The sequence below is a fragment of the Vespula pensylvanica genome, chromosome 2, assembly GCF_014466175.1.
Source record: "Vespula pensylvanica isolate Volc-1 chromosome 2, ASM1446617v1, whole genome shotgun sequence".
NCBI classification, from domain to species: Eukaryota; Metazoa; Arthropoda; class Insecta; order Hymenoptera; family Vespidae; genus Vespula; species Vespula pensylvanica.
In genome coordinates this window covers 2,788,081-2,803,759 of record NC_057686.1, presented here as the reverse complement: position 1 = coordinate 2,803,759, position 15,679 = coordinate 2,788,081, and the positions used below count along the sequence as shown (strand labels likewise).

At 31.0% G+C, this 15,679-nt stretch overlaps 5 protein-coding genes across 7 annotated transcripts; 3 read left to right on the top strand and 2 right to left on the bottom strand.

Annotated features, from left to right (window-relative positions):
* Positions 1 to 252: 252 nt before the first annotated feature.
* Positions 253 to 13,997, bottom strand: LOC122627397 (zinc finger CCCH domain-containing protein 10-like). 3 transcript variants are annotated; one of them, XM_043808498.1, is made up of 4 exons: positions 13,858 to 13,997; positions 2,144 to 2,771; positions 1,715 to 2,000; positions 253 to 1,607 (listed from the first exon to the last, which is right to left on the bottom strand). In XM_043808498.1, exons 2-4 carry the CDS (start codon positions 2,671 to 2,673, stop codon positions 1,137 to 1,139), a joined length of 1,287 nt encoding a protein of 428 aa, XP_043664433.1. In that variant the 5' UTR covers positions 2,674 to 2,771; positions 13,858 to 13,997; the 3' UTR covers positions 253 to 1,136. The 3 variants fall into 3 exon arrangements, with proteins under 3 accessions (XP_043664433.1, XP_043664436.1, XP_043664435.1); XM_043808501.1 differs by lacking the exon at positions 13,858 to 13,997 and adding an exon at positions 5,102 to 5,235; XM_043808500.1 differs by lacking the exon at positions 13,858 to 13,997 and adding an exon at positions 2,868 to 3,464.
* Positions 3,597 to 9,436, bottom strand: LOC122627396 (sarcolemmal membrane-associated protein). Its single transcript, XM_043808497.1, has one exon. It carries the CDS (start codon positions 8,227 to 8,229, stop codon positions 5,836 to 5,838), a length of 2,394 nt encoding a protein of 797 aa, XP_043664432.1. The 5' UTR covers positions 8,230 to 9,436; the 3' UTR covers positions 3,597 to 5,835.
* LOC122627398 (G patch domain-containing protein 11) lies at positions 10,037 to 11,439 on the top strand. Its single transcript, XM_043808502.1, has 2 exons — positions 10,037 to 10,781; positions 10,839 to 11,439. The coding sequence occupies exons 1-2, from the start codon at positions 10,556 to 10,558 to the stop codon at positions 11,378 to 11,380; spliced, it is 768 nt and encodes a 255-aa protein (XP_043664437.1). The 5' UTR covers positions 10,037 to 10,555; the 3' UTR covers positions 11,381 to 11,439.
* On the top strand, positions 11,594 to 12,525 carry LOC122627401 (partner of bursicon). Its single transcript, XM_043808505.1, has 3 exons — positions 11,594 to 11,959; positions 12,053 to 12,177; positions 12,242 to 12,525. The coding sequence occupies exons 1-3, from the start codon at positions 11,839 to 11,841 to the stop codon at positions 12,410 to 12,412; spliced, it is 417 nt and encodes a 138-aa protein (XP_043664440.1). The 5' UTR covers positions 11,594 to 11,838; the 3' UTR covers positions 12,413 to 12,525.
* On the top strand, positions 13,649 to 15,528 carry LOC122627400 (bursicon). Its single transcript, XM_043808504.1, has 4 exons — positions 13,649 to 13,751; positions 13,865 to 14,031; positions 14,685 to 14,810; positions 15,212 to 15,528. Exons 1-4 carry the CDS (start codon positions 13,715 to 13,717, stop codon positions 15,359 to 15,361), a joined length of 480 nt encoding a protein of 159 aa, XP_043664439.1. The 5' UTR covers positions 13,649 to 13,714; the 3' UTR covers positions 15,362 to 15,528.
* The last annotated feature ends 151 nt before the right edge of the window (positions 15,529 to 15,679 follow it).

The following is a 15,679-nucleotide window of genomic DNA, read 5'->3' as shown; positions in this document are numbered from 1 at the left end:
ATTATAAATTCGTGTTATATAATTCTTCTCTTTCAACATTCCGAACTTCTTCAATTATTTACAAGAATAAATAAACTTTCTAATTTATTATAAATATTTTATATGTCCCTATGCATCAAAATTATGATTAGAATTCTTACCTTTTTTTTTTTTTTTTTGGTTTCTTATTCAAACACGATGACGATTTTGTCAAAAATTTACATAGATATGCACAATGGACCTTGATGTGTATTTAATTTATTAAAATATTGCTATTTTATAAGAATAGTCGACTTATTTATTGAAAATGGGAGTATAAACATTTTCTTGGAAAACAGTGAAGCAACAAAATATTTACAGCCTTGCATACAGAAAACAGTTACAGGGTTCGTTACTACCTTAATTCAGTGATGAGTCTTCACTGTGATCTAATATATTTCATTCTATTTTGTACTTACATTAATTTAATAATCTTAATGAGTTCCTTCTTACATATTTCTTACTTTACAATTTTTCTCACAGATTCGCTTACCTATTTTGCAAATGACTATACGCGTATATTGATATTTTTGTGATGTTTATCGTATAAAACAAAAGTCATTGATTTGTTGTTTCTTTACCAACTTCTATATATTCGATTGCATTAATAAATCGGAAACAATTTATATTTCAATCATACTTTATACTGATTACATTCATACGATCCTCATTTATTACTTTGCAGAATAAATTTCTAAAGAGAGAAGTAAAAATGCGATATTCGAGAAAAATTAGAACCACAGAAGGAAGCAATATATACAAATCGTGTTGAAGATGTATGAACATCTTAAAGGAGTGCATGGAAACGGTACTGCTATAAGAGTCGCGTTTTTACGTTTACCCTGCATAATAAATTATATAAATTTTCCGATATAAAGAGAACAGCAGTTCCATCAATATTTTTTGGTATTCATTAAAGTTATTTTTCAGATGTACAAACACGCATTTCGGCTAGGTACACGTAAGTTCGTTGGTTTCTGCATTTTCACAATTTCGTTACAAGATAATATTGTAAAGAAATTCGGTCAATGTTCGAGCCCCAAAGTCACAAATACAGAAAGCAACTGCCTATTCCTTGATTCACCTAGTAAACCGAAAAGCTTTCTCCGATCGACGCATTACTGCAAAACAGGCCTGAGTTCTTGAGTCATGATGGGATAAGAAACCAAAGGTGCGGTTGCACCTGATATTGAAAGAGGTAAACTGGCAGGTTGTTGCGTATTAGGTGGTTGTTGATTTGTCGCTTGTGGACCTGAACCACTCATCGTGATAGTCTGTTGTGCCATGGTCACGATAGGTGGTGGGATCGACACGGGAGCCATGGACACCGCGGCAATAGATACGGGTGCGACCGTAGCTATGCTTACTGGAACAGTGGCTACACTCGCTGTAACCGTACGTAACGTACCAGCCGCTACCGCGGCATTGACCATTTGTTGTGGAGTGGGAGCTTGAGACGGTGGAACGGTGTTTGTAATTGTAACCGCTGGAACTGTCACAGCAGTCACATTCGCAGTTCGCTTTCCTGACATTCTCAATTGAGCATTTTGATCCAGCAAAAACTCATTGGTTGCGGTCAAATCGCTGACCTACAATAATAATAATAATAATCATAATCATCATCATCATAATCATAATAACAAATATCCGATGATTCACTGGGAGAGTATATTACGAGTCCGATGAAGATAATAACCTGTTTCTTTAGTTCCTCTATCTTCTTTCGTAATAACGCATTTTCATCCTCTAAAACAATAGCCCTAGCTTCATTACGAGGTATTACTGGATAATAATAGCCTGGTGTAACCGGCTGTGCGGTATGTTGACCAACGATTTGCGAAGTTTCGAAGTGGACGACCGTCTCACCGGAAACTATTCGTCGCTTTGGCTCCGGTGGTCCTATGTAATCTGTTGGATGCTGAGACGTATTATAGCCATTGCTTGCGACTAAATTGTGTTGCTCCTCTATCGGCCAATGGAAACTATACAGATATAATTTATTGATCAATAGGCGCTTGACAAATCGAAATAATAGTTTTATTTTGAAAAATCGTAGTTTATCCAAAAATAAAACGATTATAAAACGATTATATTAAGAAACGTGATGACACATCCTATTACTTACTTCCTATCCTCCTCGTATCTACGACTTTCGTTATTGCTAGGACTGTTGAAATTATGAGGAGGTCTTGACGCACTGTTATGAGACGTTTGAGTCAAACTATGTTGTGGCTCTTCCTTCTTCACGTGTCTGTATTTACACTGTGTCCTTTGGCAAGTACCTTTAATAAAATCTTTGCAAAGAGGATACTCGGACTTTTCACCATTAGTTTTCAACCTATTTAAAACATGAGCCGGTAATTCTCCCGTCGCCCGAAAACGTTTCTCTTCGTTCTCCGTACAATGTAAAAATTTACAACCCGGCCAATTGCACATGCCATTTTGAAAGTCGTGACAAAATGTGTAACCCTCGATCGGATCGTCGTCCGAACGTTCGTGAAGATATTTGCAACGTTTCCCTCTGTGGCAAACGTTTCGTAGAAAATCTCTGCAGATACGAGTAGGTGAGGTATCGCCATTTGTGACCTGTCCATCCGACATATTTTTATTTTGCTCGTTCGACGAGTTTTCCACCTTCTTATTCAACTTCTTCATTGCTCCGATATCAGCATTACAAGCTTATAATTATGATAATACTCGTACGATTCGTTTTATCAATTATACTCCTCGTTCTCCGAGACGATCTTCTGTAACTAGATACAAAACAAAAACAAAAAATCATAAAAAGTTAGAGAGAAGTAGATTAGAAATATGTATCTATTATTATTACGTATTAGGTCGATACTAACGTGTAAGAAGGTATGCAATATACAATGTCGTCTTTATATTCAAACGATCCTTCAAACCGCGAGGTACGTATCAACGCGTATTTTTCCTATCTAAATTACATAATCTCTCGCATCACGACGTCGCAGAAGCGACGATGCTAACGAAAGAGATTCATTCATGAGAGGTCTACGTTTATTTCAGTAGCATATGGCCAATTGATATGAAGCTGAATATAGGCTGAATTATCAAGAGACTGTAAAATACAGATACGCGACCTGTACCGTATATAATTCTTAAAAATAGCACTCGAATCGATTGCGTTTCAATGTATCTTTTTTAAATATATTCCTTTTTTCTTTTTCTATCGGCTTGTACCATATTTTTTCTTTTTCTTTTTATTAATTTTTATTTTTTTCTATTTTTTACTGTTTTTCTTTCCTTATTCCTCTCTCATGTTTCACATTTATCGTTCACAAAATTTCTTTCGTAAAAACAAGTGCAAAAGTTTCGATACAAATTTTAATGACGAGACGACGAAAAGTTTGTAAGAGTAACGAGCCATGATCGAACAATTAAATTGATATATAATGAGGTTTTTGTTTCTTTCTTCGTTTTTTTTTCTTTTTTTTTTTTTTTTGTTTTAAGTATATAAACATGTCTGAAGATAATACAATTATAAGTGATCTATCGTTTGCTCTACTATGGTAATTGCACATGCCTTAGGTCTTACAAAATGAGAAAAAAATACATTCTCAATTAAGTTAATTTTTATTACTTATATGACTTATACATAAGTATTAAGGTTATATCAACAATATTATGTACAAGTAGGATTTACTATATAAATTTCCACGATTCTCTTGTCGTTTTTTAAATTCAAGTGACGAATCGTGAGAGACTATTTGATTTTCTTTCTCTCGAAAGAAAAAAATCGAGAACATATTTATAATCCAATTTCTTCTTTCTTTTTTTCATTTCTTTCTTATTATTATGTCTCTTTAATTCTTTTAACGCGGAAGATGTTGATCGAGCAATGGCACTCTAATTAAAACTAATGAATTAAGAAGGTACGATTAAATTCGATTATATTCATATAAAAAGAATTCAATGGAAAAGTGTACAATTCGGAAATTTGTCTTTCTAAATTTTCTTTTGCTTTTTATTTCTTTTTGTCGATTTTTTTTTCCTTTTTCTTGTTTTTTTTCTTTCTTTCCTTTCCTTTTTTTTTCTTTCTTTCTCGAATAGATGCATAGGCCATTCTTTTTTTAGGATCGCTTTAGGATCGAAAAATCCTTGTACCGATTATTAATTTTAAAAAATTCTAGAAGTATAAGAGAATAGTTTGCTTAATAATTATTAGGTCGGTCGATTAGATATGCTTTCTAATATGATGATATCAATGCAAACGAAGATATAGATCGAGCGTGCAGATTTTAAGCAAACAAATTTGTACAAAAAATGTATCATTTAAATAATAATTAAATTTAAAAATAGTGAGCATTTAAAGCTGTTGCAATTCGAGTAGACAAACACATCGATTAAGAACGAATAGATAAATAGATAATCGTAATTATACGCTATCGCTAAATAGAACTTGCGGAACCATTACAAAATCAATTTTATTTTAAACAACTCAATCAATAACATGCCTGTGCACGAAGCACTCTTACGGTGAAAATCTACGCAACACATCTTTTTACAAATAACTGAACACGTGCCATGTATATTATGAAACGACACTCCAACTATAAGTGATAATATGAAAGATATAAAAAAAAAAAAAATGAACTTTAAACTGTTTATTTCGAAAGGACTATATATATATACGTGTGTGTGTGTGTATGTGTGTGAATGAGTATAAATGTGGGTACCGTTAACGAAACGGAAATTTGTGTAAGATAAATTTCGCGATAAGAAATCTTGAAGAAGAAGAAGAAGAAGAAGAAGAAGAAGAAGAAGAAGAAGAAGAAGAAGAAAAGATTTACAACCACCGCACATCAAATTTTATAAAAATTTGTTCGCATGCGTAACCTCGACGTAATAGTCGATTGTAAAATAAACACTTTCTTTTGTCTATATTTTTTTCCTTTCTTTCTTTTTTTTTTTATTTGTTTGTTTGTTTGTTTGTTTGTTACTTTCATACGCAGGCAAAAAAAAAAAAAGAAACGAAAAGACATACAATAAACAGAAAATAACGAGATAATATATTGATGAACACACTTTGCTCAGTTAATTTTGTGTCATAGCCACTTGCCATTCATTGATCGATCCAGCGAAGACGTTGCATTATAAATAATCGCGACGACGTGTTAACACGAAGCGTGTGGCATTGTAATCCGATACTAAATGCCACAACTTTGAAAAGATATGATTATTCAGATTGGCAGCATATTGAACATTTTCAGTGGTATTGTCTAGTTTCTTCTCTAAATATGTTCCACCTAGCCGTAGTTTCATTTTAAATCGATACACAACGTATGTGTCCATAGAATATATAATACTGCCTTTGATTTTTCATTCCTCCAAAAGAATACAAAAAAAAAAAAAGAAAAAGAAAAAAGAGAAAAGAAAAAAGGGAAAAAAAAAAAGAAAAAAAAGTCAAAACTGAAAAATTCCTGAATTTGGTTCTTTAAGGATACGTTCATTTGTATATCATACTATTTACACATTTGTTTAATCTTAATCGTATAAAAAAACGTTAAGTTTCTCAAATAGAGATTATGAATTGTCCAGACCTAAATCCACTTCTACAGTTATACAGAATAAAACTTGAGTTTGTGATTGCACCACATATTATAACTAATATTGTTATTTTTTTTTATTACTATTATTAATTATTATAATATTATTAATATTATTATTAATATTATTATTATTATTATTATTATTATTATTATTATTATTATTATTATTATTACTGTAGATAAAAAATTAAAAAGGAGATATATTACTTCTCATAGAGAAAATTATTTACAAAAGCAAAAAACATTAGAAGATTTTTTCTAACAACATGCACACTAACACTATTACAATGGGAACAACATAATGTATTGGCACAGTGTAGGTTGCATTTAGCAGATCACCACACTGTTGCTTTAATGTTGTATATTTTTTTAATAGTTCTCCTCTTTCATCTAAGAAGGCATTGTACTTTTCTTTCACTATTACTAATTCTTCATTAACTTCCTGCATCCTTTGAGCCTCATTTTTCGCACGATAATACAATTCCTTCAACCTATCCATAATGATCTCAGTTGGTTCATGAATCAACGAGTCTCTTAATTCTTCTAATTCCTGCTTGACCACTTGTTGTGCTTCCAGACTGTCTTCACCTTTTAAAGAATCTAAAGATCCAATTAGAGTATGCAATATATATTCTTTTGAATGCAAACTCTGCTGCATACTTTCATTCTTAGTCATAGGCTTTAATGTCTTAATATAATCTCCTTCTAGATGATCTTCGTCGCAGTCTTTATTTAAGTCAACTTTTTCATTGACATTTTTTTCTTCAATTTGTTCATATTTCTCTGTTGTTATATTCTCTACTTCTCTAAAAGATTTTTCAGAATCTACAATATCGCTTGCTTTTTCTAATAATTCGTTCTCCTTCTCCGTTTGTTCTGTCGGCTCATAATAAACTTCCAATTGTTCGCCATTTTCATTGGATGCAAATCTAACTTCCGCTTTATGTGGTACAAATATCTCTTTAGTCTCTCCGAAGGCATGTTCTTCTTTTTTGTTTTCTATAGTAGATTTTATGCTGACATCGTCACTAGCAACACTGCATGTTTCATCCGTTGCATCCGAATCTATATCAGCATCAGAATTAATATCCAAATTGTCTAAATTAGCATTTCCATTTACTAATGTTCTCCTAGATGGAGGTGGCAAAATATATTCCGTTAAGTTATCATTTCCCACTGCCAGATCATCCAGTTTCTCTTTTGAACTAAATGATTCAGAATTTGCTACTTTCAATTGATTAGAATCTATATCTTGTAAATTAAATTGGTTATCCTGTTCTTCTTTAAAATTACTTTCAGAATCCATTTCTATATTGCCAGCACTAATAGAATTTAACTTATTCAAAATTGCATTAATGGCGTCTATAGGATTCTCTCCATCTTTTGAATCAAAATTTTCACTCGTAACTAATTTTGGATCCATATCTTGCAAAGTTTGCATATAATTTCTCAAGGCAGTGATCTGCTTAAGAATATTAACCGAACTTAATCTAGATTTTTGTAATCTTGCCAACAAGTTTTGTTCTTTTGCCTCTTGACGCTCCAATGTTTTTAATATAACTTGTATCTCTTGTTCCGCATTTTGCTTCACTACTTTTAATTTTTCTTCAGTTTCCAAAAGTTTGTTCGTCGTTTCCTGAAGTTTCTTTTGTACTTCCGTATATTTGACACTGAGTTCTTGCAGTTCATTTTGAGTATATTTTGAAACATTGTGCAAACTCTGATTTTCTTCCTCTGTTTCGCTTAATTGAGTTTCTACGTGTACTAGCCTTTTAGCAATTTCCAGCTTTTCTTGTAAAATTTTCTGCAATGCTTCCTTTGCTGTATTTTGATATTGTGCTTTTTCCTCTTGGAGTTTTACAAGTTCGTTTCTAATTTTATCTTCCGTGTAATTTTTAGAATAAACAACCAGTTGATTTTCCACAGTTTCAACCCATGATAACAAACGATCTTCCGTTATCAATGCTTTCCATGACTGATTAGTAACTTTACGAATATTTTCTACTAGTTGTTGAAGATGTCCTAGTTTAGAATTAAGCGCCTTTTCCCTCCTAGAAGCTTCTTGTATAACTTGATACAATTTATATAAATCCTCTAAGGAAACATTACTTCCTACCGGTGTAACGGACGTGCTGAGACTAGCCTTAGCTTCTTTACCATCTGGCAGATAAAGTTTTATTGTTGCCACTATACAACCATGCGTGACTTTCTTCGTATTCTCTACCACGTCCACTCCAAATTGAACTATGTCTCCGGAACATACTTCTTCGGCCGCAGATTCCAAACCGGAGGTACTTAACCTTTGATTGTTAATGAATGTACCATTGCTACTACGAGTATCTTGTAAGTAAAATTTTCCACCGGAATACCAAAGCAGAGCGTGATTCCTTGACAACACTCTACAGTCAAAGATCGCATTATTCGGAGCAGCCCTTACTCTGGCCACCGAACGACCTATTTTCACAGGTTCTTCCAAAGTCAATGTACGTTCTTGAAACGGATGAGAGTTGTCCCTGCAAATCAGGACAACTTTCGGTGCCATCTTATTGTCCTGCATGTTGCTCAAGCTCAGGTTGTTATTATTCTGAGCAGCAGGATAATTGGCATTTTGTACCCATCCACCACTGGCTACAACCATAGCCGAATATCTTGGACAAACCAGACAGAGTGAACTCTATTCCAAAATAGCCTTGAGGACGTAATGATATTATTTAGCGATAGAACGTCGAGAAAAAATGCGAAAGAGGAAGATAGAAACTCGCACGCGGTATTGTATATCTCATCGAGGAAAATCTCAATAAATCGTTTTCTCTTGATTTCGTACTTAGGCACGCACCGTATACTTCGTACACACCCGAACCTCAGAATTCGGTCACGAGAAGAATCGTGCTCGAAACTCTTGCGACCTACGACTCGTCACGCCTCCTCGTGACAGACGAATTAGCATGTTTCTACGATGGAAAGAAATCTTTATCTTCGTTATTATGATTTTCCGTTGTCGTCTTCCTTCGATCGTTCTTCGTTACCTTTACGGATTTCTTTTTCCCTGCATAGTCTCGTCTCGATACGATAGGATCGAAATGAAAATATCATTCGTATCCTTCCCACTTCGATTTTCTTTCACTCCTTAATGAAAGAATTCACTGCTTTAATCTCTTCCCAAATCTATGACAATGATTATACAGGTAAAGGTATGTTTCTCGAAATAAGCAGATCGGCCACTCTGCTTCTCTTTCTCTCTCCTTCTCTTTCCCTCTCTACACGTTAGCACTTTCCTCCCTCTAAACGAGTCCTCCTTTTAACGCCTCCTTCCTTCTCTCTGTCTTGCACTCACTCTTCCACCTTTCGCTTTTACGCTCTAAACTCTTATATATTCTCACAGTGCTCACATAACAAATGAGATAATCGCGATACTTTGAGAAGATACATTGTTCAAAAGTCGAGAACAAAGTGATTCAATCACGAAATGATTTGTAACACTATATAACAGTCATACAGTAGTATAGAAGTTTGACAAAATTTGTCAACTGCGCAACTCAACTCGCGCATCGGTCGGCCATGTTACAAGCCGCCAATCGCCATCCACATCCTCGACTATATATATACGCACACAACACACAGAGATATCATACGTACGCGTGTACCTGTACATGTATCGCTTACGGCAGCGAATATACCTGAACCTCGTAACTTGTAACCACTATAGGTTATGTTTTATAGAACTAGCGAACGAAAGAACGAACAGCCTACTAAGAACCTGTCCATCTCTATCGGTGGAAAATATCGGAAACAGGAAATTAATTAAAGAGATAAACGGGCCTTCTTATCGTGATTCTCTCTCTCTCTCTCTCTCTCAAATGAATATTTATTCACAAAGAATGTAATCTCTATCTTTGAATATCTTTGAAATGTAAATGGAGAAAGGAGAAATAAATGTCACGTTTATTAATCCTATATTCGTTCATATATATCAATCAGACTTTATCTTAGTTCGTTGGTAATTCTATGAAAATGAGTAATTGCTGATGATGACATAATTGAGCTACGTAAGTACGTACGTATTAAAGCGTATTACAGGACGAGTTCATTCGAATCGATTATAGCAAAAGAACGATCGAATAAATAACGACTAAATAAAAGGTTAATAATAAACCTGATCACATTATGAATTAACTTTTTCTTCTTATTTATACGAATATAAAAGACGACGAATCATGATATCGCCTAATCCTTTCACTTTTGTGTCCTCTTCGTTTCGTGCGAACGAGCGGGGTCCCATTACATCACGCGATCTATCTCCACGCCGATCTGAATAATTTCAAATATGCGCGGGCGTTTCTTCCTTGAATGTCGATATAAATTATAAGATCTTTTCAAAAATATCGAACTCCCTGTAAATTTTACAATAAAAATCTTCGTATTGATTATTTTCTAAGCTTCGATAGGATATTGAAAAAGATTCGCTCGTTAGCTTTTACCTTAATATTCTACTTTTGATATTTTTCTCGATTAAAAATTCTTCAAGATCCTATTACTACATTTTCCAAAATATAACAAACACGAAATAGTTCGATCCTCTGTCTATTCTAAAAGCTTCTATGATTGATGCAGCTTTTTCTACTACGTTAACGACGCCACTACGAGAGACTATGTTTGTCGTACGTTTAGTACGCGTTATAAGCAAGGCTGCATCTTAACCTTAAAATATAGTGTTTTATCGGAATATTTCCTAATTCATTTCATTGTACTAACGATTATCTAAACGTTGAAAAGATATGCACGTGAATATGCATTTTTTATCGATAAATAAATATTTTATTTCTTTACTTCAAATATAAAGTTCGTCTTAAACGATAATTGAGAAGTGACACCTACGTTAAATAAATATTTTTGTCAAAGGTGAAAGTTTACATAAACAACTTCGATTTCTGATATTAAGTATAAAAATAACTGAACAAACTAAAATGTCAGATGAGGAAGATTATATGTCCGATAAATTTTTGGAATTATCTGAGAAATGTGTTACGCCAAGTCTAGTTTATAGACATACAGATAAAAGACAATTCGAATTAGAAAAAAGAAAAGCTGAGCACGAGGCAAAAATGAAAGAAAAAAATAAATCAATACATTTAATAGAGCGTGAAAAACGAGAAGAGGGCATGTCTAATGCCATAACAAGTAATAATAAAGGTGAGTTCTACAAATAACTTATAAGGTTAGTTCTATTTATCTCTTCTTTGTTTACAGGTTTCGCATTGCTTATGAAAATGGGATATAAGCCAGGACAAGGTATAGGAAAAACAGAATCAGGTATGATCGAGCCAATTGGAATAGAATTGAAAGCCGATCGACATGGATTAGGTAAAACATCTGAAAAAAAAGGAAGCAAACCAAAAGTAATAGATACAAGGTTAGATAATTCGCATATGAAAGATTTCCGAGAAAGATTGGCAGAAACAAAATTAGAACAAATGTTAAAAGTAGATTTACATAAAAGTCAAAAAGTTTGCCAACAATTGGATATCAAAGCGAATAAAGAAGAACCTCTGGAATCATGGTTCTGGTTAAATGATTCAGAGAAAAAAGAAGATGAAAATGAAGAAGAAGAAGATGAAGAGAAAGAAGAAGAAGAAGAAGAAGAAGAAGAACTTACTGTTAATGAGAAATTAGACATTCTAACAAAATATTTACGTGAAAAGTACTTTTATTGCATTTGGTGTGGTGTGTTATTTGAAGATGAAAATGATTTAAGAGATAATTGTCCAGGATGTACGAGAAATGTTCATTAGAAAGTACACTAAGAATAAATAATTAATTCAATAATTCAATATACTACTTTTATACATTACACTGTTTTTTAATATTACCACACTTAGATACGAGTTACATAAAATGACAAAATGTTTTACTAAAGGCAGGCAAGTTTTTTTTTTTTTTGATACATTTACCCCTACCATGTATAAAAACATAAAAAAGCTATTAAATACATAATGCAAAATACTCTGGAAATAGTATATCATGCTAGGAAATCAAGCACATTATAGTGTAAAAGCTAGAAGTGGTTTCACTAGCTATTAAGTCTTAGCAGGGGTTCAACACCTCAAGCTGTTATATGTTGGGGGATACTTTCTTATAAAAGCAAGTGTTTCCTTTTCTCTGGTTTCATTTCTCCTCTGTACTTTGATCAGATCTTTACTAAAAGTAAACTAATCCTGAGAAAAGAAAATATTTCAATATTATTCTCATAATGACAAAATTCACCATATTTTTATTGATCATTACATCCTGCTATAATTTTTGTGTTATTGCACAAATATTAGAAGATGAAAATTGTGAAACATTACAATCAGAAATTCATATTACTAAAGGTACAGTATCATAATATACAACTAAAAAAATGGAAAAAGAAAATAAATAAATAGAATAAAACAAAAATATAATTAAGCTATTTTCTTTTATAGATGAATACGATGAGGTTGGACATATAAAGAGAACATGCAGTGGTGATATATTAGTTACTAAATGTGAAGGATTTTGTACCTCGCAAGTACAACCAAGTGTTATCACTGCTACTGGATTTGCTAAGGTATATGTATTAATTATAAAAATGGATCATTAAATAAAATACATATATGTACTTTGTCTTTCAGGAATGTTATTGTTGCCGTGAAAGTTATTTGAAGGAGAGACTTGTTATTTTAAATCAATGCTATGATGCAGATGGAATAAAACTAATGAGCGATGAAGATGGGGCCATGGAAATAAAATTGCGAGAACCAGCAGAATGCAAATGTATAAAATGTGGAAATTTTTCCAGATGAAATTTGCAATGAAATAAACTTCAATTGATGCAAAGTTGTAATAAAAATAACTTGAATTGAAAATGTGGGAATACTTGTACCATTGCTTATAATAAATTATATTCATAAAAATATGTTTCCTGTATATGATATGCTTTACCTTCCCAAAATATCAAACATTATCTTTTTATACTAAAAAATAAATAAATTTTATTATGAATATCAACAATATTAATAAAATACTATTAATATTAGAATATATATCCAAAAATTAATCTAAGTTAAATAATTATGAATTAGTAACAATATAGAACTAAAGTTCTCCAAATTCTATCACACTTTTTATAATGCCTACATAAATTTCTAAGAGTCAAATTAAGTTATACATTCATATATGATAATATTAAGAATATGATATATTAATGATATCAAGAATTAAATTATAAATCAGAGTATTGGATGTATGAATTTAAAAATTTTTTTTTAATGCTAGTTCTAATGCTTTTGTAATGCTTAGTTCCATCTGACCTTAAAACGATAATGTAACTTTTTTAAGGCAGTGATTAAGGGAATGACTTTAAGCATATCAAATATACTTTATATAAAAATTATTTAAATAAATTAAATAGATAATAAAAACTTGTTAAAATTAAAAGTTTATAACTATCATAATATATTAATATTTCTGATTATATATATTTATAAATATAATATTAATAAATGATTAAAAATTATATGTAATTTTAATAATACTATTTCTTAAGACCTTTAAATATTTATATTTTTAAATATAAATATACTAGTTTCCTATTTTACATATATATATAAATTGAATACATATATATAAAAGAAGAATACTATAAAGTTAATGAAAATCATACTGAAATTGATATTTTTACAAACAAATACTTTGATAAATATTTCATTATAAAATCGGAATATTTAAAAATAATATTGATATTCCATATTCAGTTATTATAGCAACACATATTGCAAATTTATATCATCTATTACTCTTTAATAAAATGGATTATTTTATTAATTTTAATTATATGATATTTTATAATAATAATCTTTTATGAGAAATTATGAATAATATAAATACTATATGAAAAATTATAAATACTAAAAGATATTTAAAAATTAAAATTTTAGACAGAAAGGGAGTGACAGAAAAGGAAGTGAATATATAATAACTTGATATACACACCCTTAATATCATTTAGAAATATTAAGAGAAGGGAGGAAAATGGCCACCTACAGAGTATAAAAGCTTACAGCAAAGGCTCAACAAGCACAGTAAAGTGCCAGAGAGCAAGCAGAATGTATCATAACAAAAGGATGTTGTGGTGCCAAATTGGTAAATAAATAAAATATTTTCAAGTATCAAATATAAAAAATATTAATAATAATCGATTTTTATAACTTAAAAATTAAATGTAATAATAATAAATTTCATTACTTACTGTATAGTTATAACGAGTTTGGTGATGTGTATTCTATTTGAGAATACCAAAGCAATCGTAGGAATTGACGAATGTCAAGCAACTCCAGTGATACACTTTCTTCAATATCCAGGGTGTATTCCAAAGCCAATACCCAGTTATGCTTGTAGAGGACGCTGTAGCAGCTATCTACAGGTAAAATAAAAAATATTTTAACTATATATATATATATATACATATATATGTTTCAACAAAAGATCAATATTTTGAGATAAAATAAAATCGAGGATACTTGAACCTTTAAAAAGAATTACATTTTATTATACTATGAAAGAAAGATTCAAAATAATTAAACCCATATTAAAATTACGGAATATTTCGAAAAAAATAAAAATTATTACAATGACATAATGTAATATAGAATTGTAAAATAACATTTAATTTTATAATGAACATATATATATCTATATACTAATCATGAAAATCACGTAATATTACTCTATTATTATTCATAATAAAATTAAAACACTTGTAATAAAGTGTGCAAAAAAAAAATAGTAGAGTATGTTAAAACATTAGAAGCATTCTAAAATTGTCTCGATTATTGCATAATTAAATAAAGTAAATAAATAATTTCAAATAAATATATATATATATATATACATTATAAAGAAAGCATAGTATAATTTACAGAAAAATTTATATCCCTAAGCAAGTCATTGTTTTGGTTACTATTTCGAAAAAATACTCGCTTACTGAATACATAGTACATTTAATCGTATTATCTTAATCACATTAATTAATATGATATCCCAAATAGAAAAATTTTAACTTACCTTTCGCTACAGGTGTCCGGATCGAAAATTTGGCAAATGGAAAGAAGCTGCATGTGTTGTCAAGAAAGCGGCGAAAGGGAGGCCAGTGTATCCCTTTTCTGTCCGAAAGCAAAACCAGGAGAAAGAAAATTCCGAAAGTTGAGTTTATTTTTCTAAACTCTTGATTGAACTTAAAAACTTCACGCGGAACACCATAAACTTTTCAAATCCGAGTCGATGTGTCGTTTTCACATTGATGTTAACAGCAAACCGTTTGACACCACGAGTTTTGTACCGCCATATTGTTTTCGTGTAGAAACGACCAGTACTGGAGGTATAGAAGATGACGATCGCGGGAATTTCAAACGATGATTAATTAATACGTGCCTCGTAAAGAACATTTAAAAATAATTTTTCAATAATTTTTTCTTTTATACGAAATTCAATTGATAATTTCTTTTCTTAATGTTTCTAATTTGTAGATTCGGTTAACATTAAAAACATATGAAGAATAATTTCTCGCAAGTTTTAAAAATATTTTGATTTTTTGAATTTTATAGGTTGTTACCAAAGCCCCGTTAGAATGCATGTGCAGACCGTGTACCAGTATCGAGGAATATGCTATAATACCTCAGGAAATAGCTGGATTTGCCGAAGAAAGTCCATTTACAACGTCCGCTCATTTTAGACGATCGCCTGGCCTACAATAATTTCATTTGAAATCTCTCGATGTATTTAAAGCATGTAATAAATCAACGTGACGAAGAAATAATATTATGGGAGGCTAAAGTAAAAAATATTTTTCCTTTACTAGTTTTAGAATAGAAATGAATAATTTATATACTGAAACGGATACTATGTTTTCAAATATATAAACATACACGAAGAATTTATACAAGCTTCTATTCAATAAAATTATAATCTTTAAAAATATTATGAATTCAACTATTCTTTAATACGTATGTACAATTTTTATGAAAAGAAAAGAAAAACCTTTTCATGCTTACGTATTTATAAATTATTTGTTA